A 25,882-nucleotide genomic window follows, 5' to 3' on the forward strand; every position below is an offset into this window, starting at 1 on the left:
GCTTAACATTGAATCCATTGATTGCCCATCAGTTACTGCATCTCGTTTGAGCTCCAACTGAAAGAGAAGAACAGGCCGAGCTTGCAAAACTGTTTAGATATGCAGTAACTGTTCTTTTTGTTGATGTGATTTAAGTGGTTAAGTTACCAAAAAATAATAATTAAAAAAAAGCTTTTAGTTACATTAAACTCATTTGTCGCTGCTCATTGTACAGCGACTGAGTGATTGTATGGATTTCTGTTTTGACAGTAAAGTCTGAAAATGAAGATATACAAGCGGCAGCGACACCAAAGACAGGCGTCTGTGTGCTCTACGTGTTCTTTTTTCCATATTAGCTTGTGTCACTTGTGGATAGAAACTCTCCTCTCTTCCAGCAGGCAGGACTACGGGTCTTTTGTTGCTGCATTACAGGACACCAAGTGGAAAGTAAGAATTGGTTCTAGCAGTTATTTTGTCGGTGTCTGAGCATCGGTGATGCCAGTGAACGGTTGTGACTACTTCCGAGCGCCTTGTTGATTATTACCTGCCAGCTCCGACATTATCACCCTTTGTCACTTGAGACAAAAATAAAGCAACAGGGTGAAACATTGAGCGTTAAAGCTACAGTGTGCAACTTTTTCTCCTACAGAGTTCCCACCCCAACGCTTGTCAGTCACCTTGATGAGCTGCCTGCCTTGAAACCGTGTCTTGCCCCAAGCTAAGATCACTGACATCCGCCACAGGCACCGAGGCAGCAGGTGCAGCACTGGGGAATGCATGTTCCATGTGTTGTTTTTTTAATAGATTCTGTCTGCAAAGACACTCTTCTCCCTGTCGTAGCTGTGACTCGCCTTGAAAGGGAGCTCACCGCCCGATGCATTTACAAACTGGGATTTAAATGTCCCAAACGCCATTGGAAACACAATGATTTGCATTTCCACGCAGAGGGTTAGCGGCAGACACACACTGCATGCGGATCACTGCAGGTCAGCTGCGTTCCATTAGAGGCTGGACCCATTTAGCTTTGAGGGAACCAGACTCAAAGCTCAACTGACCCTTTTTTCAACTGGCTGAACACTATTGTCAAGTGCCTTTTCCTCTCTTTAGCTGAACAGGGAGTCTCAGTCAGACTTCAAACAAAGTCTGATATGAATAGTTTATGAGCCTGATAATAATCTACATCACTCGTGAGGATTAGTCTGTCAGTGTTCAGTATGCTTCACATCTCTGTGCGAGTCCACAGCCTCTGCGTTGTCTTCACAAACTGAGCTGTTAGAGCAGGCAGATGGCACCGGGAGGGACGTTTGTTGTGGAAGTTTCCTCCCGTGATTGTTACTCTTGAAGGTGTTTTAGAATAATCTGAGAGAACGTGCTGCTGTTCATTTCAGACAGAGATTGATTTTCTGTTCTGAGAGATGCAAAGAACTCTTATACTGTGGTGGGCTGCTTAGTTGGTTTCTAAAGTGCTGAAGATGAATTACGCTCAATAGAATAATGTCCATCCACATCTCATCAGCCCTCTTGCTCTTAATGAAAAATATCTGGCACCACTTTATATTACTGACCAGTTCAGTCGCGACACTGAGTTTGAGTCTTGTTGAGATTTTTGGGGGTTTCTAAAAGAGGTTTTTACTTATTTTTGTTTTGGTCTCAGTTCCTGGTCTGACCATGTCAAAGAAGCCAGAGGTAAAAAGCGTGACTTGTTTAATATCACCAGAGTGAACGTATTTAGATGAACAAACGTTAAAATCTGCCAGTCAGGTGAAAGTTTTTTTTCAAAACATCCCAGATCACTTCAAAGCATGAGGACTGGTGGCCTGTATACGTTTCTGAGCTCACAGAGGAGGGATAAGTGTTGGTAATGGCATTGTAAAGACAGCCTTTTTCTTTCTTTCTTTTTTTTCTTCACTTCCAAACCCTCACGGATTGTCTGTGAGACACGTCTGCATCGGTGCAAGAAGCAGCCTCAAAGCTCCTCTGACAAATCTGACGGGGCAACACTTCGTGTGTCAAATCGCTCCTCTGTATCTAAATATCCAGCAGCCCGTGAAATGGATCAGAATAATTGTTTTGTTCACATGGTTGAAAGCGTGCGTTAGACATCACATCAAAACTGCTCTGTGTGTCGAATCTTGTCCTGACTGCATTCCTGTGTAGGTATCAGCAACGAGCCTCTTAGAGATTTCCTTTGTTACGTGTGCAACTTTTGGAAAGAAGAACACAAAAAAGCTCAACTTTGTGCTTCCTGTTGAACTCAGACTTGATGTTTTAATGTAGTTTATAGCAACTATGCAACTAGTTCTGTTTGTGCGTTCTGGTGTTTTTGCCTCTCTGTCTCTGATCCCTTTGGTCGACTTGGTCGGTTTTGACGTTTTCACCTGCTTTCATTTTCTTACCGAAGTTGATAGTTTGTCTTTGTTTTAAAGCTCTTTAACAAATGTGAAATGAACAAACTGAACATAATGTAGATTTTCAAATCACTTGTACATATTTTTTCTGTTCTTAATAACTGAAATAAATGATGCTGTACATCCTAATTCTGGTTTCTGTGTGAATTCAAAGGGCTGTAAAAACATTTGTAGCCTGATTTTGGCCGAACTTTCACATATTTTTAAGCAGACATTTTAATAAGAGTCTGTGCGTATCCCACTTGAGTTATTAGTGATTAGCTGCCCATTAAATTGTCTTTCAGCTTCATACAGCCTGGGCGGAGGCCATCCAAGCCTGCTCTCGAAGGACGGGTGACATACCGTATTATTCACTTTTTCTGCTGAGTTTCTGCTGTCAAAGTTTCCCACTTGCTTGGTAAAACTGGACAAATAAACCATCTGTGCACCTAGTGTATCTTTACATGCAGTATAGTAGTAGGAGGATGACAATTTAGTAATCATCCTTCTATCTGCCATCCACCCACAAAATAATTATTTCATGCCTTCAGGAGCTGGACTTCAGTGGCACCATTGAAGGAACCACACATTCCACGCTTCACTAGCTTCTGAGTAGGAGTCTCACTTAAAAATCTCCAAAGTGATGACGCACCGAAGATGTGCTATTGTCCTGAAATGTAATACAAAGCTGTTCGTGTTGATTTCAAACCAAAAATGTCATAAAATGTTAAACAGACTTTTTGCCGGCATCCGTATGGTTGGTTTTATTTCACCCATAAATTCATAAATTCAAAATCTCTTTATATCTGCTACATAATGTCTCACTTTTGTTTTCCAGCACGTCAGATGTTGCCTGAGGTTACTGTCACGAATCGATGTGTGACTTCATAAACATGCTCGCTCTCTCATGTTATTCCAATCTCTTCTGTATATGTTCAGTCCAACCGTCCGTTTTCACCCCTTCTCTAAGTTTTGGGTCACTGCTTCAATCTTTTCTCCTGCCGTGTCCCGCACGACTCATCCTGGTGCTTTTTTTTTTTTTTTTTATATAAAAGTGTGCTAAAACGAATATGTCATCTCTCCGGGAGGCTCTGAGCTATGTCCTGCGCTCTCCTCTCATACTGGCTGGTCTAACTTGCTCCTTTTTGTCATCAAGGTGCAGCCAGGTGACACCAAACAGACATGCTTCACTCTTCACAGGTCAGTCGGGGTGAAACCCGACCTCCTGATAGGTTTCCAGTACCGACTCATTGCGAAGAAGCTGCCGCTCTCTCGTGAATCTGTTGGGATTGAGACGCTCAAACAGATTTTCCCTCCCAATGACAGCTTCTTTGGAGCCAGAGGACGGTGTCGTTGTCTTGACAATGCAGGCTTTTTGTGACTGAGTGCATGTTCTGGTACCAGGTGCAGGTCATGGTGAAGCACCCAGGGTTGTGAGCTACCTGAGCTACTGTGAGGGCTACATGCATGTACCCACATAGGCCATACACTACAGCCCCGCAGCCATCAAGGGGATGTTCTTAGATATTTGGGACACCTAGCTCCACAGTGCTCAGCCTGGTGCTCCCACTCGTCTCGTCAGGGCTCTCCACCACTAGCTCCTTTGTGAAAAAAAGAGCGTCTGGTTTTCTATCCAGGCTTCGTGCTTTGAAATCAGAAGGAAGATATTTTTTTTCTTTTTTAAAAAAAACAGGGAATTATCATTTCTGCTCTTTTCTGTTTTGTTGCTTTAAAGGTAAAAGCTTTTATTCCTCTGTCCTGTCACATTTGGAAGAGCTGATTTGAACCATAAAAGCTGTCTTGCTCATATTTCAGTTGGTTCCACAGCAGAGCTTTCACCGTATTATCCATCACATCCCCACTGAATTGTAAATCTGCTCCAGAGCACCACTGCTTTAGAATACAAATCATTTTAAGAATTGTCAGGATTGAGTTATAAAATAATCTGTGACACATCAGCTTGAATCTGTTGTGATCAGAATTTTTAAGCTCTGCAATTAATCAAATACAGCCCGTACTGATTTGTGACAGAGATCGCTGAAGAGGCAAACCCACTGGGATATATCACATCACTGTGCCATTCTCCCTCATTGTCTTTTTAGGATTTCGCTGTTCATTCTTTTTGTTTAATAACCATAAACCTTTTCTCCTTTTTCTCTGTTCTCATCATCATCATTTAAAAAATGCAACACGCAGTTTTTTTCAGTTTTTTTTATTTTTTAAATCTGCTACTCAAAACCTGCCATGATGTGGATGATGAGTTTAGGAAATACTGTGGCTGATTTTAGTATTTAGTGGAGGAACAACAGGAAATGGTACAGTCCAAAACCGCAACAACAAGAAAAGCCAATTGTTTTTTTTTATGCCTAGAATACTTTGGTCTCCATAGGAGTTTAGGAGTTTGTGGTGGACTCAATGACTGCAAGGTGTCCAGTTCCTGTGGCTACAAAACAAGCCCAGATCATCAGCCCTCCACCACCGTGCTTGATAGTTGGTATGAGGTGTTTCTGCTGATAGGCTGTGTTTGGTTATCTCCAAACATGGTGCTACGCGTTATGACCAACCATCTCTACTTTTGTCTCGTCTGGCCAACGGATATTGTTCAAGAAGTCTTGTTTGTTCAGATGAATTTTGCATATCCAAAAAAGGCTGCTATCAGTGCTGTAAAATTCACACTTTACAAGAACTAGTTAAAAGGTCAGTTCACCCGGATTAAAACTGAACTATCATGTTCATAGTTCACTGTCTGAACTGATGAACTAAGTTCACTGTCTCAAAATTAATTTGTTCACTTTTATTTATGACAAAAGTTTTAGTGGTTTTCCTGCTTTATTTAATCATTTTTCACACACCGATGAAGGCATATTAGCTAGCAGAGGCCCAGTGACAGAGGCTTCAGTCTCACAATTAAAATCGCACTAACATTAGGTAACGTCAACAGTAAGTGTGAAAATGTGTGACATCAAAACATCCAGGAACAACAACATGTCATACACCTAACAGAAATAAGAACAGTAGCTGTGTGACGAAACGTGGAGTGGGAGCACCACTTCAGATAAACTCATACTCTGTGACGGAGCGCGACACAGGTGAGGACAGAGTTGGTATACGTATAGCTGTCTGCACCAAGGCCAAAACAAAGTTCAACTTGCATCACACATGCTGTGCAAAGTTGCCCATTTCATCCTTCAGATTCAGCTGGCAGCCCTGGGGACACTTTTTGTCAGTCTCTGACAGTTATTTATTTATATTCATATATATATATATATATATATATATATTAGGGCTGGGCGAGTTAACTCGTTATTTAACGCCGATGAATATTTTATCGTGCATTAACGCATGTTTTATTTTTTTATTTAAAAAAAAAATGGATGGGAAAGTTCAGAGAGACAGGAAGCAGGGGGCCGAGAGAGGGGGAACGACACGCAGCACAGGGCTGTCCAATGCAGGCCTCGAACCGGGGCCAGCTGCAGCGAGGACTATATCCTCTTGTACATGGGGAGCCTGCTCAACCCACTACGCCACAAACCACCCCTGTTTTATCATTTATTTTATTATTGTAAAAGTCTGTTGCTCACAGGCTTTTATTTTGTAAAAGTCTGTTGCTGTCTGCTGCGGAACCGGAAAAGAAAGTAATCGGCGAATCCATCAAACATGGAGAAGGGTACCGAACTTTTACTCAGCCATTTTCATTTGGAAGATCTTCCAGACGGCGGAGTCGACAGAACCAAAGTCATCTGTAAACACTGCCAAGTTGAATTGTCTTCTCAGCGTAGTAGTTCCAGTTTAAAATATCACTTAAAGGCAAAACACACAATTGATACCAGCAAGTCATTCAACGAAACAGACATAAAAATGCTGATGTTAAAAGTGTGTTTGGCACTTTCATTCATATGGCAGTACATTTAGAATAAAACTAAATGCTAAAAGCTATACACTACTTTTGAATTCATTTTTGGATTTTGCGTACAAATGTGATTAATCGTGATTAATCAGGGAAATCACGTGATTAATTAGATTTAAAATTGTAATCGTTGCCAGCCCTAATATATATTACTGGTGCTTCCTGGTGCAGAAATCTTTGCGAGGTGTGTGGTTTCCGCCGGTGTGCACAGGCGCAATTTATCACGACAAGTTCACTGTTGACAAAAGCATTTTTCACAATGTTCACAAGAAAGACAAATGCCCACTTCACATTTCTTAGAAAATATGAACGCTACTAATGAACATTTTAAATATTGTTTCTCTAAGATTACTGCTGAGGTCTTTCTTCCTTGGCATTGTGTTAACACCCACCTAAATGCCCCAAACCAGCAAACTGCCAAAACACTGTCAAGTGCATTTCATCAGCAGCACCTGGCTGTTACCTACCCTCTTAATTATTATGGAAGCAGTACGGATGGATTTATTTTTATATACTTATGCAAGCATGCATGGTCGTTTGTCTCGTTTGTCTGCGTGCAGGCCTGTGATGGGCTGGCGACCTGTCCACGGTGTACCCTGCCTCTTGCCCAATGATAGCCGGGATAGGCTCCAGATATTCCCTGATATGTAGAACCTTAGGCTTGGAAGAGGGTTTACGTTCTTTTTCTATAAAGTATATAACACTATTGTGTACAAAATGTATGAAATGAGACTTTCGCATGTTGCAGTGCAATGAATCTATAAATCATCAGATGTCTGTGTTCACGCTCATGTGAAAAGGCATCAATCATCCTCTCATAAATCTGTAAAAATGTTGGGGCTTCTCGGCATGTATGCCGTCGGGATGCATATCTGAAGCATGTTGATTTGTATGTTCTCCACGTCACTTGTTCATGTGAGGTAAGCATCTCCATTTCCAGCCATCCCAGAGAAAATACAGAACTCATTACAGGGATGGAGCAGCTGCAGAAATAACCAGGAGTTGAGCCTTTGAGTTGGAGCTTTCCCCGTGACATCGACCTTCCCTCGGCAGCATTGCTCGTCTGTTTTGAGGCTCCAGGAGGTGTCTGCTAAGTGGCAGATGGCAGCAAGCCAAAGAGGTTATTGCAAGTTTGGAGTTTGCTCCCTGTGAAAACACAGCCAACACAGGAGTTATTGATTGACGCACAACTCGCTGCATGGCTGGAGAAGCTGCCAGGTTCTCCCTTCACTCCAACTGTACCACACTTTCTCTTCCAAACTACTGAGAGGAATCCAGCTCACTAAAAGTAAACTCAATGTTAAGATGCCTGTAGGGAAACACTAGGACCGTTTGCATAAAATAAACTGCCTTAATCGCTCATCAAGACTATTTCATTGACAAATGCATTAGATTAGACTCTGCAAGTCACAGTTTGAATATTTAAATGTTTCCAAGAACACTCTGACAATTTAATCCAATAACTTTATAGTCAGGAAAACTTTGCAGGATTTCTACTGGAAAGGTTTTAACTGAGAAATGTGACACTCAGCATTTCTATTAGTAATCTCTGTATAAAGAAAGCTGGGTTTTTGGCTATGATATAAAAAATCTTGCCAGTTGCTCATGAGCCCAGGTATTCAAGTGGCAACAGCAAGAATGAAATATTACTTCAGTGAGCTGCAGGTGGATGATAGTGATGCTCATGTCATGATAAAAGGGTTGGTAATCCATCCATGACCCTCATCAACCTCATTTTGAGAGACGAGTCATGCAAAAGAAACACTTTTCTTTTCTCCTGTCGAAACAAAAATAAAAATTTGAGTCCATACTTGGTGAGTTGCACCTTTAAATCAGAAGATGACACAATCTCACTGCACCTCAAAAAAGAGAGCGTTCATCAGTGCAGGGCATTTTTCACTTATACATTTATGAAACCGATCCATCTTGGTTAAAAAAATATCAGCAGCAGACGAAGATGATGCGCTTTGGTTAAAGGCTCTTGAATGAAGTCTTAAGTGGACCTTGAGTTGGCTTTGGCCAAGACTCAAACTATTAGTCAGTTAATAGAATATTAGGTCATGCAAAATTGTTGAACTTTTGGTTTAGGGCTGTTAGGACCATTAAAACAAGAAAGAATTGATTTATCATATTCCTCTTCATATTACTTGAAATGGGAGCATTGAATGCTCTTGTGAATTTTTGTGGATATGAATAAGGCACGTAGGTTAGCACTGAGGAGGCAGAGGTGTGTTTTCAAAAGAAGCTGGAGATTCTGGTAGAAAAAATAAAAAAATAAGGATGAACTCAAAGGAAATGTATGTTAAAATGATGTCTTAGTTAATACAATATATAAGAAATGTTTTAAAGATATCCCTTATGCCTATAGAACAGGGAAACAGAGGCTGCCTGTAGAGAGGCAGACTACACTGTGGTGTTCCCAGAGATGCTACCACTACTCACTTGTGTTACACAGCAATCCTCACATTGCATGTTGAAGATTATGTTGGAGTCCCAGTACGAGTATTCTCATGCAACAATGTGAAGAGACCTAAGCACAAGTGCTTATCCTCCCCACAATCCATTACTACACTCCTGAAAGAACCAAAACCACCCTGGGTAAATCAGCACAATGCAAGCAGTAACATAACCAATTAACAAAAATATAAGTAATCTGGTTGCATCAACTAAATATTCAAATTACTAAATCAAAAAGACACCAATAAACAAAACATTTCAACAGAGAGGCACAACTAAATAGATGTCAAAAGCAGCACTAAACTCTGCAAACAAAGTGAACATGAACAAAGGCAAAGCAGAACAGTGGCTGGAGAAAACAGCAGCTACCACCACGAAGGAGGCCTAAGATCAGGTTCCAGGAGCTTTCAATGTCAAAACCAGGAGGTCACAGCAGGGCAGGACAGGGAGTGAGATAGACCGAGGAGTGTAGTTCAAGCAGGGCTTTACACTAGCTGGCTTTCATTAGGGGCAGGGGCAGACCAGGGCTGTGTTCAAGAGCCCTACTACACCAGCATGAGAAAAGAGATCCATCTCCATGACAACAGAGCAAACTTCATGTGCTGTTGTTGACGGTTGGAAATGATTAAAACTCAATTTCCTGGAAGAAAAGTGGATTTTGAGTGCAGGGAAATATAACGTAAATTAAAAAAAAATTAGATTTGAATTCATTTATTTTTTATTTGCACCGTCAAATGTTTGTGTTCAGTTAAAGAGTCCTTATTATGCTGGTTCACACGTTAATGATGTTTATTTTCAACTAAAATAGAGTTACATGATTTACTGTTGGAAAGTGCATCAATCTTATGTACTGCATGTTGTATATGTTATATTTCCTTTTACTTTCTGTCTTTAATGCTTCCTTTCTGTTCCTGTCTCTTGAAGACCCAGCCTGCTCTTATTGGCTCTTAAATGGAAGAGTGCATTCTTTGTCGGAGATGTGGCATAACAGTCACCAGGCAAGCCTTTTGGAAATGTGTTACATGGTGATGTAGCTCAATAACTGAAGACAGCGTTGGACTTTTTTCATCTAGAGACCATTAACACCTAAGCATTATAACCGTCCTTCTGTGTGTGCTTAAGATGGTTCTTATGAAGTTTATAAAGTTATTTAGTAAAATAACTTGAAAAAAGATTATTTATATGAGTATATTTAGTGTAACTCTCAATAAATAATTCCTAGTGAAATAAGTAAATCAGGTAAATCACGAACATGCCCCTCTTACTGGCAACAGAGGAGTATTTCAGGAAATTTCAAGTCTAAAAGTTAGCAGAGCATATTCACTGGAAATGTTCTGAGCTGCATCTGTGTTTATTCCACTTGTGGTACCCGTGTACATATAAAACGATCTTGGTTGCCTAAAAGCATCTGGAAACCTGGCAAAGACAAGTGACGAGAGAAAAGGTCAAGTTTTTGTTTGATTTTTCCTATGAAAGTTAGTGTTGAGTCCCCACATACAAGAAAGTGCTAAATCACAAGCAATCTTCATTTATTGCGAGGAAAACGAGAAAAAAGTGGGATTCAGTGATTTATTAGAATATTAACATTCATGTAAATTCTGTATATAAAGCTAAAACAGAGTTTGTAAAATTCCAATGAGCTTTAAAGTCAATGTTTGCTCTGAGCACCTTTATTCTTCAACACACTCTGAGCCCTCTCAGACAAGCTTTCTGTCATTACTTTAAGAAGTCTTCAGGAATAGTTTTCCAGGCTTCTTGAAGCACTTCCCAAAGCTTTTTATTATTATTTTTAATCCAGGTTTACTTTTAATGCATTGTAAGTGTGTTTGTAATCCTAGTAATACTGAAAAATGAAGCAATTGCCTTTCAGATGTTTTCCAGATGACATTAGATGTTGGGCCAAAATCTGACTGTACTTTTCCATGTCACTAATTCCCGCAATCTTTAACACCCCCAGCTGAAATGCTGTGCCAAACCATGATAGAACCTTCATTGTGTTTTACAGATGGATGTAGACACTTATTGATGTACCTATTGTCTGATCTCGTCTATTGGCGACAATTTGAACCATTAGACCTGTTGCCACTGATCTTCAGCCCACTTCTTGTGTCATTTGGCAAACCTCAGCTTTTTCTCCCTGTTTCCCTTCCTTAAGAACGGCTTCTTGAAAGCCACCCTTCCATGGAGACCATTTCTGACGAGGCTTCAGTGAACAGTAGATGGATCAGCTGAAGGTCCAGATGCATCTCTCTGGTCCTGTGTCAGGTCTTTGATGGATTTTTTTCTTATTTTTTAAGGACATCACTTTGAAGATAGTTTTTTAGGTCCACTTCTTCCTTTGTCCTCCACTTGTCCAGTTTCCTCAGTCTTTTTATGAACACACTGCACACCATGCTGAGATATGCCAAGTTTCCAGCTAATACCTTTTCGGTAATCACCTTGTTGCTGCAAAAATACTATTTTATGTTTGTCAAACTGTGTTATCTTTGGCATTGTTCATAGATGCAACTAAAGAAATAACAAAGTGTCTTACAATTGAATTTGGTTCTTTGCTAAGTTGTCCGTTATGTGTAGACACAACACTGGCTCATCCTTTGAGTTTGGTACCTTTCTTATGCCAAAGTTATTCATCGTGTTACGTGGCTCGACAAACAAAGAAATATATCCCTCTGAAAATGGTCAGATACAAGGACTTGACTGCAAATGAATAAAAAAAAGCAGCCAATGTGCAAAGAATTTTTTTTTTTTTTTAAACCAGAAAGTCTACAGTACAGAGCTATCTTTGTGAACTTTATGGTTTTGATATTTTAAACTTGAAAGACTTGCAGTATCTTTCACTGCAACTGTCATACAAATACCATTTGCTTTGATGTTTTGCTGTTGCGTGAGATTGTACAATTTAAAGTCAGGCTTTGAGTATCCTTTTTGGGGCCACGGTTGTGGTACAGTGACTAAAAGTTTGAGAGAGCACAGCAAGCTTCAACTCCATAAAGCTTTTTGACACCAACCACATTGTCTTAAAGCATACGGGATCAGCATGATAAATAAATGTAGATGCTCCTTAATTAGTTGAATGTGAAGCGTAAATGGCTTCTGATAGTTCCAGGATATCAAGGTACAAGCTTTTAATTCATCATTATTTGTAAATGCACAGCAAACAGTTCTGCAGCCATTTTAGATGATCCGCAATGAAAGTGAATAATCCGAAAAGTTCAATGAAAGATAAGAAAGAAACTGCCACACTTGAGTTAGGAGCCCACACAGGTAATGAGCTGCGTTTTTGTCAGAAATGGTTCAGTGTTGGCTTTTAAAAGCCACTGGAGCTTTTCCAGACATAGCTCTCCCTGGCACCAACACACAGCAAATGGGTTATGTTTTTAATGAAAGGCTTTTAGGGGGTATTGATTTTTTTCTTCCATAAGTATGGCTGGCAGTTTTGTCCTTGACATACAATCAGAGAAGTATGCAGATGAGAGAAACAAAATGTAGCAGAAGAGATGTGCGTGTCAACCCCTTGTGCCAGTGTTTTTCTCTATTTGACTTTTTTTTTCTTTCTTTCTTTCTTTCTTTTTTTCTGTGACCACCTGCAATAAGTTATGACATGCCGTAATGAGCAAGCTATCTGACAACTCTCAGGTGTAGCGAGAGACTTTTGATCTCATTTCCTGGCCTCAAGGCTCAGGCTTATCCCGCCAGCGCGCTTCCATCCATGTACGTCATTCTCCCATATATCTGCAGAGTAATCACTTGTGCATAAAGCCTCTCTTATATTCCTCAAAGTGAGGAACGGTGAGATGCAAGTCAGCATTTTTCACTTTGTCTGACCAGAGCTAGAGGCTGTCATTACACTAATGCAGAACCGCTATCCAACAAAGGATCAGCCACCAGATAAATAAACATCTCGTGTCCTCAGACAACACAGATCTTCCCGTAATGGACTGCCCTACATTACAACCTAACATGAGTTGCCTTTTTTCAGATGTGCAATTATTCATCAGCAGATATCTCAAGTAGCAGTTTTTTTTTAATCTAGTACAAAGGATATCATGAACCATCCTCAATGACACAGTTAATATATTAACATTAATGGAGGCACTGACTTACACATACACATTGTCAATGACATTTAAAAGCAGGTTTGGCATTTCAGTAGTGATTGAAAGAAGCCAACGTGTAAAAATTGAACGCATGACATTTTCAATCACTGTCTAGCTCTGCTTGACGTCTGTTGAATGGAGATTTTATTTTTTTAAGGAAGACCGTAAAAGCGGTTGTGTTAACAGCAAGGTCTCAGAGTCAAAACCCACGAAGTTGTGCAAATAAGGAAAGCATGATAACCCCATTTTCCTTATGTAGCAGCCCGATGGTCACCAGTAGAAAACACTGACTGCGCTGATCTTGCAGCGGAGATCAGACTGGGAATTACTGAAAATGACATCCATGCTCAGTGCTCACCCGTCTCTCCAACATAATCTCTGGTCAGATTTTTCTACTGTAATCTTCACATCTTCTTTACAAGTGGACAAGTAAGTGACACCCGTCAACAAACACAGAGATGACCTAGATACATGTTCATAACAGGCAGCTAGTTTTAAACGGCTCCAGCACAGTGTGAATCATCCTGGGCAAAAGGAGTCTGGTAAAACCTCTTTTAGTTTGACCTGAAATTTGACAAATGTAACTGTGTTTGTTTTGCCTGTTACGGACAGTATTTAGGAGATGTAATCTGTAACCAGATATTTAATCATATTTAAACCAAACTGTGTTTTTATCATTAAATGTATCATGTAATTTTTAATATCCAATACCAATCAACTACAACTGATAGCAAAGGTGAGAAGTGAAAAAGTTCTTTAACAAAACTTGGTTCTATGGTGTGACAGTATTGTGCAAAATCACCCTAGGCTACATCTCTCCTTCCTCCATGTGTTTTTGAACCCATTATCATTGTATAATATTGCTTTTGTGACATTTTTATATACTATAACAGAAAAAGTAGGTATGTTACAACTTGCAAACGAAAGCATAGGCATGTAACCTTTTCAGAGCCTTCAAACGATAGTAGTCAATTTAACAGTTTTCAAGCCATTTCTATGAAACCGTTATGGTTTGAGATGTGGAACAATAAAGTTCTTACAAATTCTGGAGCGAGACTACATAGGGTGGATGCACTAAACCCAGCAAGAAAAGTTAAATATAGGTAGGATATACAAAATAATTTTTACGTTTTTAAGCGAACATTAGCTTCTCTTGCTGGGAAGGATAAGCAATGAGTTAGCTAACGTAGCTAAATGCATACATTAGCCTATATGTCAATGGACTTAGCTAGCGAGCAAACTCGCTGCTAACTAGCAATTTCTTCTACTTTCAGGTCAAACTAAAGGAATCTTGCTTTTGTTTGCTAACTCAGTTGGTTTTTCTAAAAGAAAGTTGTGATACTAATTGTGAATAAAAGTTGCAGTTGGTCTCTTCAGTTCACAAACAATGACAGTATTGGTAAAATTGGACACAAGGCACCACAGTGGTCAACACACCCCTATTTTTTGTTTGCTTACAAAGCTGTTGTTGGAAACAAATTTGAATGAATGAACAAATTCAGTTTCTTTGCCAAGATTTCTAAACCTTTTATTCTTAGTGGCAAACATGACTAAAAGAATCCAACACGGAGCCCTGAGTTGTGACTAATATTTATGGAAAAAAAATTGTGTGCAGTGGCGGAGACATATTTGAATGTTTTGCTCATGTAACAGTAGCAATAAGTAACCACAAGCAAATAGTAAGAATGCTCGTGTGTAAACTTCTAGCAATGAACATGACAATGAAAGTAGGGATCTTTTTCCTAAATATACTTTGTGTAATTAAGTCTGTTTCAGTTTACCCAACATATAGTTAATCTTTATAGAGTGCATGAAATGGAGATATTCTTATAAGATACAGCTAATAATAATTTGAGCTCACACAAATACTTGAGTATTTTGCTACTTCACACCAGGGAGATTTAAATACTATCAGCCACCAAGACAACTTCCCTTAAGTTTAAAAAATGTTTTACGTAATAAATATGTTTTATAAGATCAAATCTGCCAAATAATTCCCCAATGTTATCAGCACAAATGATGGTATAAAATGACAAATGTCTGCATTGTGATTGAAGGTAGAAACAGGAATTTATCTTCAGTTTGTGATTATGTTTATGCAGAGGTCAACTTACAAGTGGAAAGTATATGGTAGCATTGCTGTTGTTGACATACATCATATGTGACCTTGTGCATTCTGGAAAATATAAAGCTCTCAATCAGCTGGAAGGTGGGAATGGAAAATATCTTTAGTTCAATAGCTCCTACGGAAAACAAGCCAGAACTTTGGGTGCAGGGATTAAAGAGAGCCATCATAGTAGCCTCAGAACAGAGATTCATTCAGAGATCCAGAGCTTCTTGGGTTGATTAGTGCTACACTTTCAGCCTCCAAAAGATCTCATTCAAAGTCCTTTCAGCAAAAGCAAAAGATGACCGATCGTTTCTTCTAAGTAAGTCCCATCCATAATAAAAAAAAAATAGGCCATTGAACCAGCTGTGGTTCATTTTGGGGTGTTTATCTTTATGAAACTTCTGTCGAAATTAAATCAATTCAAATGTATCAATTATAAAACGAATCAGACCTACAAAAAAAGGAAAACTAAACGTATCAAGGCCAGATATTTCATCCCGCTGGATGTCTGTGTTCCCTGTCCTTTAGAAAGCACTTCGATCATTAGCTTTACTCGCATCTTTCTTTGCACGGTACTCTGAAACTTTCAGGACACCAGCTGCTCCAACCTTTTTTTTTTTTTTTTTTCATTATCTTTGGTGAGTTGCTCAGATAATCTTAGGTGAGAGCAATATTTTTCCAAGCAGGAAACTTATGATAGAAGGCAAGAACATGATTTCTTCTCCTCTCCATAGCTCCAGCACACGGAGCCCAACGAGCAGACTGAGTTGGTGGAAAGCGTCATCACACTGTTCTGAGGAGGATAAAAGGAGGGTTATCACATTCAGCTGTGAGGGCACCTCTTAAAGTTCATTTGTCACAAAGTGCCCTGAGAAAAACATTTAGCCACAGATGCTTATTTGAAGGCCTTCATCTGAGGAAAAGGGAACTACTTCAGTTTAATTAGCCACAGAGCAGTGTTTTCTAAAGGTACCCAGCCAAGCCATTATTTGTCTCTTCTCTCTGTTCTGTCAGTAAAGTGAAATTAGTAATATTGATGCTGAAAGGCTTTTCATGGTCAGCGGTGGACCCATGCTGAGAGCTGATGTGGTTATTTGTGTGTGGTGCAGTTAATCAATCATTCCGAGTCAAATCAAACGGCACATTATGGGAAGCAGGTCTGCACGGCTGGAAGTGCAACTGGAAAACAGCTGTGCATCAAAGGAACTCATAGAATGCCTCTGAGCTTTAAAATCCACGTCGTTGTTGTTCATCATCCCCATGAGCTGTTGTGGAGGTCCGACAAAACTAAACTTTAGAAAAGAAATTTCTAAAGGCGTTTCCCCACGTGACGATGGATTGGGATTAGCCTGTTTTAAAGAAAATCTGAAATGGTATAAATCATTAAACAAGAACTCAGAACATTGCTTGAACGTTTAGAGCGGAAGTTTTTTGGGCTGAACGAGCTGTAACAGAGGTCCCTAAACTGGCAGCAGCCTCATGACTTCAGATTTTGGTTGGATACACGTTTTATTCACAAATAAAAACGTTGACAGCACACATTCAAAAACACAAACTCTGATTTTGTTATAGTAGCAAGCTGTTGCGTTTATGGGCCTTGATGTGTCTGCGCTGTCGGGGCCTAAAGGCTGTCACTCAGATCTGTTTACCTCAGTCTGCCTGGTGATGTGCGCTGTCAGACAGATGTGAGAGAACATCAGAATGAGAGGAAGTCAGGTGAATGAAAATCCACCGCTGCCGTCCTCCTGTGTGACTTACTGCTTTTTGCTTTGGGGGTGTTGGAGGAAGAAAAAAAAAAGGTGGGGTGGGTTAAGCACAAAGTCACTGATTGTCACAGCAGAGTACAGCGCTCCCGGGGCTGCTCCACAGCGGCTATGTGTTGCATGCCTCGACGGGGAAGATATCTTCGTATGCAGGCGGCAGTTCACTGGGGATCGGGTAAGAGAAAGGGAAGCAGTGATTGAGCTCCGGGTCCGTGGGCGAGTATCCCGGCAGCTCAATGGAAGGATGTCCCCCGCTCTGCACTTCGGCACCTGTCTCGTCAAACACTGTAAAAACCCCCAAATTGATGTAAGACACCGGCTGGAAACCCGCTGAGGAGCAGTCCCGCTCCTCCCTGAAGATGATGGCCCCGGCGCTCTGCCTCTGACACTGTCTGCTCCTAGAGAACTGCGCCGCCTGGTACCTTTTGATTATCACCAGGTTGATGAGCCCAAGGAGGCACTCCAAAGTGCTGAGAACAGTGGAGATGACCAGACTCCGCTGATAATCCCTCAGCTGCTCGCAGGCAGGGTTTACAATCACAGAGTGGAAGCAGTAATGGGAGAATTTCCTCTCCACCAGGGAAGCCGTGTCTCCGTCCACGACCGCGCCGGAGAAGGCTGTGAGGACTCCCAACAAGAAAACCACAACACCGAGGAGAAAGAAATTCCTGCAGCCGGGCTTCTCCATGCAGCAGAGCAACGCGGAGCCCAGGAGGACCTGCCCGATTCCCACAAGTAGCCCGGAGTAGAAAGCCCCGGCTGCGGCGCCGAGGTGGAACTGCGCCTTCACCGTGGATCCCAGCGAGATGCATCTTAATCCAACAACAACTTCGCTCAGGGCGCACACGAAGAGGAGGGTGCTGGAGAAGACGGTGCACAGTCCTTTCCCACTCAACTTCATTATATTCCACCTCTGCCGCTCTCGATCCTTCTCCCCCCTTCTTCATCCTCCTTCGTCCTCTCCTCCGTCTCCTCTGGAAACACTCTCACGTCGGGACATCATCTGCCGGTGACTCCCCCGGTTCAGAGCGGGCGATCCTCGCCGCTGCGGCGTCTCTCTCGCATCCCCGCCGCTTTACAAGAATCTATAAATAATAAATGGCAAGAGCGCGTTCCTCTCAGTAGTTATTGATAATCCACGCACAATCAATCACCACTGTATCCCATATCACCTCAACACCCATCAGATAGTTGAGTCGCTCTCCGGAGCAAAAGTTTTTTTTTTTTTACCCAGTTTTTCTCCTGTGGAGAAAGTCTCATCTGCAGTCGGCCAAGTCTCCGCGTTGAATGCTGTGAGGTGTTTTTCGTGGCGGGGAGGGAGGCGGCTTCACGGATTTCTGAAGTGACCAATAATCAAAGAGCCACGGGCCTCCAAACACTCCTACAGAGATTTTAATGTGACCCAGGTGCCACGTTGTGCACTTAATAGCGACGTGGTGAAAAAAACTGATAGGTGGACTTTTGTCAAGCCAACACTTACCAGCAGGACAGGGAATCATTTCCCTTCCTTTAGGCACCCTGAAATCCCCCAGCCTTGAAGTAAAGTCGGTCGGTTAGCAGACACAAAGAGGCTATAATAAATATAATTTGTGTGAAGTTGTGGACTCTATTCTTGGAAGTAAATTGAGTTTTGGTGGAATCACACTCTTTTTAAGCTCATTCCTGCGGATGTTATGTTTAGTATCAGAGATATAAACAGCACGATGTTATCAGCCTTGCACATTTTCTCATAATATTTGTTATTCGGTTGGATCCCTGGAAGTTACAGCGGTGCTGACCGAGGAGCTGTCCGTGGTGCTGAAACATTCCGCTCACGCCCCACGGCAGCTGACTGGACTCCTCCACATCTTCCCCTTCAGGCATCAGGCTAAAAATGAATACGAAAGGAAATTGTTCCACTGAGATTTTTTATTTAAAAGAAGGTTTGATAACACATTGTGTTGGTGGGCCTATCTCTATCTGCTTATTGTGTTCTCTGTTCAGTTCCCTAATGGCCTTGGCATGGTGGAGACAGGACTACAGGACGGATTAATGTTTAGAGACAGTTTCAAAAACAAACGTTGAAGGACAAACCGTGTGAGTCATCCACAGTCCGTGCTGTAATGCCAAACAGAAGCTACAACCCACAATCTAAAAGTAAATGTTTGAGCGTGAAGCCCAGTATGGTTCCTAGTAAAAGACGAATAGAGCAGGGGATGAAAGGGGTACTCACTAGTTTGAATATGTGAAGAAAAACATGTCAGTTTTTTAGAGAGCAACAACTCAAACTGCTAAATTGTAAGTTTCTAAGCCTTCTTACATTTACCACTTATCAGTTAAACACAAAGTAGACACTATGTTTGATTATAAATCAAACTGTTTGAGGACCAACGTGAAAGTGTTGTTTGCACGCCTTAAAGCAACTGAACCAGAGAACAAGAGATAACTGAAAATCACTTAAAACGCCCAAGACTTAATCATGTGAAAACAGTTCAAGGGCGTGTACGACGAGTCCATGGTGGGATCTGCTGGCAGGACATTGCAGACTGTTGTTTCTGGTTCATTTTACCTGGATGTGAAAAATTAACAAATGTTTAATGATTTGGTTGAGAGAATTACACCACAGAAAGTCTTCCTCCATCCATTCATCACAATGAGACACCTCATTGACTCTACAGGTCCAGCTGCCAGTAAGTCTGAATGTCACGTTAATGAGGTCATTACCACTTTGCATAGGTTTGCAGATAAGATGCTGTGATTGACGAGGGGATAATATTCTGATTGGCTGAGTGATTGGCTGTGCTGCTGTTCTCTGCCTTTTTGGGTCAGTCTGTTGGCACTGCTGTGGATCTGAATACTATCAGGAGCAACGATGACACTAACCAGACCCGTCACCGCACTGTCTTTGGCCCAAACAGACAATGTTTCTGAAACCACAGCTCCGGGTTCTCTGCTCTGTTGTGGAGCTGTATAATGTCAACACTTTGTGGGGCGACAGATTCAAACCATTTCTCACATTTCTGTTCCATAATGTGGGCGTTGTGAAGCCTTCTGAGACTGTAACTGTGATCCAGAGCTATTCCCATAAACGTGAGCCAGGGCATTGAAGAAAAGGGCTTTAGTTAACTCGCAGGTAACTGCTACTTAGCATGCATTTCATTCTTAGTGTTAGCAAACTGGATTAAATTGCCCGACAAATCTGATGAAGCAGAAGCTGTTAACAGCGTATGCCTTTCATTGGGGCTTAAGCAGAGCTCTGCTCGCCTCCATAACACAGACTATTTTCTTGTCATGGTCACAAACCTGCAAGCCATTGTTACTGAAGAGGAAAGTTAATTCCCATCCTAATAGGTACGGTCACCCCTGTCACACAAGGCTGCAAGAGGTGAGAGGCTGTGGCAGCATTATCTGAAAGGGCTTATGTGCAGGACATTCTCTGGACCAGAGGTAGAAGCTTTTACCAGTATTTAGGAAAAACTTGGCCTCCTGAGCGACACTCAGAAGATAGAAGACAGATCTCTAACAATGTGGTAATATCACCCTTGTCCCCTTCAAGATCAGGCTTTTAATTTAAATCACTACAGGTTACAGTGTGTGTGTGTGTGAGAGAGTGTGTGTGTGAGAGAGTATGTGTGTGAGAGTGTGTGTGTTTAGGGCCTATTACTTCAGCTGTGCCAAGAGTCAGCTGTGAAGGGAATGCTTCGGCATCTGAGATGCAGTTTTACAGCAGCAGTTACAGCAGCGGTGACAGGTCGGCCTGTGAAATCCTGTTTAAGACCATAAATATTAATGAGTCTAAAGCAGTCTCCACTGTTGATGACTGGAATGGGGAGGGACTCTAGCAATGTTTATCCTGAAGAGGAATTGACTCCAAGACTTTAAGAGATAGAATCAGTATGACAGTAAATACCTGTGTGACCAGGATCAGACCAGAGGGACAGGTGCCACTATGAGGAAGAAGTACAAAGAAACAAAATGGTCAAAAGGCAAGGGGTGGCTGTAATTTAAAGCTGTGCTGATCAGGTTTTTTTTTCTTTGTATGAACAATGAACCAAAATGACAGTAGTGATTGTGATATGATTCTATGCCTCTAAGATGTTTATTCATTCACTTGCCTCAATTGAGAGAACCAAGAGTAACCAGTTGAATTTGTGGAGCAACTTTTTTTCAAAACAAAAATTCACAGAGTATCAGAACTATAAGCTCTCCGGTTATCCCATGATCCAGAGTTATTTTCATCACTATTAATATTCATCAGGGAACACACAGCAAACAAACGAAACTTGCTCTCATTATTAAAATCAAAGCCAGTTCCGTTCTGAACTCTCCAGCTGGTCATCGACTCCACCGAAACTGACTTAATTTCTCAACTTTGTCTTTAATTAGGTTCCGTGGAGCAGCTTTGAAGTCAAAGAACTTGTCGAAAAAAACATATTTTTCAAAGAGGAAGGGTAAAGGCAACTGAAGACCAAGTTAGGGTGAGACACACTTCAAGTCAGGTTTAAGGAAAGCAGATTTAAGTAAAAACAACAGCTCATGCTGAAGCAATTTGTCTTCATTCACCATCTGACTCACTTTATTTTGTTATGCTTTAGAAAAAGAAGTATATGGCAAATCATCCTTTGGGGGCTGACTGGCTGCTCTGGAAACAACAGATGCATAAATTTGATTTATACCTAAAGTGTATTCCAATATCAGTTCCATTACTGTCACTGTTCTGCCACAACTTTGTTTAGTTTGTTTAAATTTGATATTCTCACAGTTTTTCCTCTTTCATTCCAGAGATGTGCTGGGATGGCGATGATGGTAATGATGATGATCAGACCATTACGAAGGCTCATTAGTACGGAGGAAGAGGTGGAAATAATGGGGAACACGATGATGATGGGTATGTGTGAGGTCAACAGAGTTCAGGAGGGTTTCTTTGCCTTGGGGTCACGTTTAAGGCATATCAAAGATGCAAGTAAACTAATGATCAACACTTATGAACACTAAAGGTCCTGGCATTAGACAGCGGCTTGTTCCTCATTGAGTTTTTACCACAGCCAAAGAAAAATAAACCTAAAGCTGAACATCTTTTCACAAAACAGTCTTTGTATTTTTTAATCGCCACTTAGGTTGCTTTGCAGATGAAACGCAGCTGGTAGTATTTCTTTTTTAATTCAATTTCGAGTTTATGTTTTAACAGAGAAATAAAGTACAGGGGAATAAAACCACCTGTAAACATGCAGAACGATGCCCTCTGGTGCCAGACTTTGTGCTCCTTATGACCACCCGTTGAGCTGCAGCCTCTCCTATAGGAGACTTAAAAATATGATCAATTGGCTTGCTTTTATTTATCATTTTAGCTTTTCTTGCAGCACATCTGTGATACGACACTCGAGGCGTGCCTTTGTTTAAATAAGTTCCTTCAAATGAGATTAAAGCACCCCTCCAATCAAAACTGGTTCTCCCTCTCCGGCTGGGGAGGTATTTGAACCTTGAGCGATCACTGGGCTACATACGCTGGTGTGGTGGTTAGCACTGTCGCCTCACAGCAGGAGGGTTTCAGGTTCAAATCCCAGCTGGGGCCTTTCTGTGTGGAGTTAATTAATGGAGTCCCAGTGTGTGTCTATGGGTTCTCTCCAGGTACTCAGACTTCCTCCCACCATCCAAAAGCATGCATGTTAGGTTACTTGGTGTGTCTAAATTGTTCCCAGGAGTGAGTGAGTGTGTGTGTGTGTGTGTGTCTCTGTGATGGACTGGCGACCTGTTCAGAGTGCACACACTTCAAGCAATAAACAACAACTGTTTGAAAAGGCATTCACTTAAAAGATGTTTGATTTTCTTTTGGGGCTAATTCGTGTGCTGGAAAAAAGCTGAGTCATCTCATTATCATTCCATTTAGATGATGTGTAGCAACAGTGATATTCTAATGAATTAATGCATGTTGTCACAAATATCTCCCTCTGGCATATGTCTACACATATTTTCCAGGGGTGCTGGATGAATTTTTCCTATCTGCAGTGCATTTTCTTATAAAATCAATAATTTACAGTGTCTCTTCCTTTATGGGTTGATATCCATCATAAGTTCTGACAGAATTCCTTTTTTGCTATACAAATCTGGAGCTCTAGCTGCTCTGCGTCCTACGTGCTTGCTTGGTCATAACAAAGTAGAACCCCAGTTCCCAAAAAAGCTGAGAGGGCTGTGTACAATATAGATAAAGAAGAACAGTATTTCACTCACAAAGGGACATAGAAAACATATCGAATGTTAAAAGTGATACAGTTTTTACTATTTAACTAAATATATTATTTCATCAAGAATTTGATGGCAGCAACGTGTTTAAGAGAAGTTGGGAAAGCCTGGAAAAGTTGGTGTTACTAAAAACACGCCTAGAAATTGTGAAGCAATTTCAGAATAATGTTCCTCAGTGTAAACTGATGAAGACTTTGAATAGTCCATCATCTACAGTACATAATATCATAACAAAAGAATTCGAGAATCTAGAGGCCTCTCTGTGAGCAAGGGACATCGCTGTGCTCTCAGGCAGCACTGCTTTAAACACACTGCTTTAAAATGCTGTCCTGGAAAACACTTCCGGAAATCTCTGTCTGTGAAAATCGTTCATCGTGCCATCCACAAATGCAGGTTAATGCAGGTCTCTGGGCCAACGCTCATTTAAAATGGACTTAGGTAGAGTGGAAAACTTTTTTATGGTCGGATTAATCAAAATTAATCAAAAATCTTAATGGAAATCATGCTGCATCCTCCAGACTAAAGAGAAGAGAGGCCATTCATCTTGTTATCGGTTCCCAGTTCAAAAGGCTGCATCTCTCATAGTGTAGAGGTGCATTAGTGCTCATCGAACTGGCAACTTGCATATCTGGAAGGGCACCATCATTTCCCCATCCAGGCAACGTGTTTTTCAAAGAAGGCCTTACCTCAGCAAAAAAAACACTAAACCACATACTGCATCTGTTACAACAGCATGGCTTTGTTGTAGAAGAGTCTGGGTGCTGGGCTGGCCTGCCTGCAGTCCAGTTCTTTCCCAAATGAAAACACTCGGTACCTCATGAAGCACAAAATACAACAAAAGAAGACCCAGAACTCAAGACTGGGACAAGAATGGGACAACATTTCTCTCCCAAAAGTCCAGCAACTGCTCCCCTCTGTTCCCAGATGTTTACAGACTGCTGTTAAAAGAAGAAGGGATGAACACAGTGGCAAAGATGGCCCCGACCCGAGCCTTTTTAGACGTGTTGCTGCCATCAACTTCAAGAGGGTTAAATATTGTTGTATGACATTTGCAATTGACCTGACATAAAACATTATTTGCAGTTGTTCAGAAGCCTGGAGAAGAAGCAAAGCAATTGACGTCCATTTTCCAAAAGTGTTTTTTTTTTTTAAACAAGGTTGAAATGAGCGATAGAAAAGAAATGTCAAACCTGCACATTCCTTTGATGTTAGATTCCCCTGTTGCTTTTTATCCTGAATTACATTATAAAGTGCAATATTCGGGTAAACATGTACCCCCTCACAAACCCTACATGTGCCGTGTGGCTTTGCCATCATTCCTCCAGTGTCTGAGGGTAAAACAATCATGCGGCTGACTCCTGAACGAACACAGATGCTGCAGAATCCCGCACAGATTAGCCACCATTTAGCAGAAACAGATGTCTCCAAATCAAACTGGATGCACTCCAGGACTCTACATTGACACAGTGGCCTCCTGTTAATTCACGGGGCCTGTGTATGCATTTTAAAAAGCAGATAGGGGCAACACAAGCCTTCAAAGCTGCTCTTATGGGCAGTCCAATCACATATGGACACCAGAGCAGACAGATATTTGACTGCACTCTGGTCTTCTTCACCTGAATGGATTTACTTCTGTAGCATGAAGACTGCTGTAAAACCTGGGTGGTTTGTTTGGAGATGTGCTGGGATTAATTAGGATTTTAATTGCAGTCTGTAACCTCGTTTGTGTTTTTTGTCTGGGTCTAACCACCAGGGAGCATTCTCCGCCAAACAATGCTGGAAGTGATGCAGCAAGTGCCTGATCAGTTTTGTTTGATAAGTTGAGCCAAAATTTCATATTCACACAGCAGCCTGGGTTGTGCCTCTTGGACTGTTTTTAGTTTTTAATGTCAGCTGTAGTTTGATTAAGGAGCTACCTTTTAATGAAGAGTTTAACTATCAGCCTGTTTATTTAAGAACAAGAGGGGGAAAAAAAATCCATTCAGGCCAGTCATCAGTGTCACGCGGCCCTCGTGTTCAGTCTTGTAACAACTCCCGATGACGTGAACTTTCCAATCACAGGCTCCTCAACACTGAAGGGAGCAGTCTTAGTCATATATCAGCCGTCTCCAGAAGCTATAATTACACACTGCTGGGATACATAAAATGAAAGAGCGGATGGATTGTACTTTCGTGTTAGCAGAAGTAGAAATAGCTGCATCTAGTGGAGAAAATCCATTTCCAAGCTCCAAGGGAGGCCAGGACACACAGCTGTGTAAGTGGGTGCATGTTCAGCACGTGGGGTGGGGGGGGTTGGTTCAGTTTCCTACCGTTAGAGAACAGAACAAAGTCTGCACAATAACAGGAAAGCGGATAATTCAAAGCCAGAAAAATGGATTTGGAAATCATGGGAACCTGTGAAAGTCATTGATCAGAATGCAGCAGCAAAAACCTGCTTTTTTTGGTCTCTCGTCCGCTTTATTATCATGAAAAGTTTTACAAGGTCAAAGCCAGTATTACCACAGTGTTTTTGTGTTAAACAAGTTCAAACAAAAATACTAATTATCCAACCAGCACCACCGAACAATCACAGAAGAGTGTTTCCTGGACTACATCAAAGATGGGTTTGCATGCAAACGGTCCAATTGCAGCCTGATTGGTGCATGTCTGCTGGAATATATATCAGAGACGCGTTTTCTCTAATCAGATATTAATCACACAACTCTCAAGCCTAAGAACTGGCAATTGCTGTGCATGCAGACACACTCGCATGTGTATTAGTAACCGTTTCATAAGATATGTATCGAGATTCACACAAAGACGACAACAGCCGGTCTAACATTAATAAACTGGTGACAGGATTTAATTTTCCAGATGAAAACGCAGTTTAATTTTCTCCTTAAGTTCTCTAGGATAAAAAAAAAAAAAGCCAAAAGAGGGAGATTTACATGTATTGAAGACTCAAATACATTCTCTTAGCTGGC

The 25,882-nt window shown here is 41.2% G+C and overlaps 1 protein-coding gene across 1 annotated transcript; it reads right to left on the reverse strand.

Moving 5' to 3' along the window:
- Positions 1 to 16,604: 16,604 nt before the first annotated feature.
- Positions 16,605 to 17,976, reverse strand: tmem271 (transmembrane protein 271). Its single transcript, XM_075480546.1, has one exon. It carries the CDS (start codon positions 17,599 to 17,601, stop codon positions 16,810 to 16,812), a length of 792 nt encoding a protein of 263 aa, XP_075336661.1. The 5' UTR covers positions 17,602 to 17,976; the 3' UTR covers positions 16,605 to 16,809.
- Positions 17,977 to 25,882: the final 7,906 nt, after the last annotated feature.

The sequence above is a fragment of the Odontesthes bonariensis genome, chromosome 13 (assembly GCF_027942865.1).
Source record: "Odontesthes bonariensis isolate fOdoBon6 chromosome 13, fOdoBon6.hap1, whole genome shotgun sequence".
NCBI lineage: Eukaryota > Metazoa > Chordata > Actinopteri > Atheriniformes > Atherinopsidae > Odontesthes > Odontesthes bonariensis.

What these genes read in the sequence shown, in the direction of transcription:
- tmem271 (XM_075480546.1), bottom strand. Translation starts at nt 17,601, where the DNA reads ATGAAGTTGAGTGGGAAAGGACTGTGCACCGTCTTCTCCAGCACCCTC.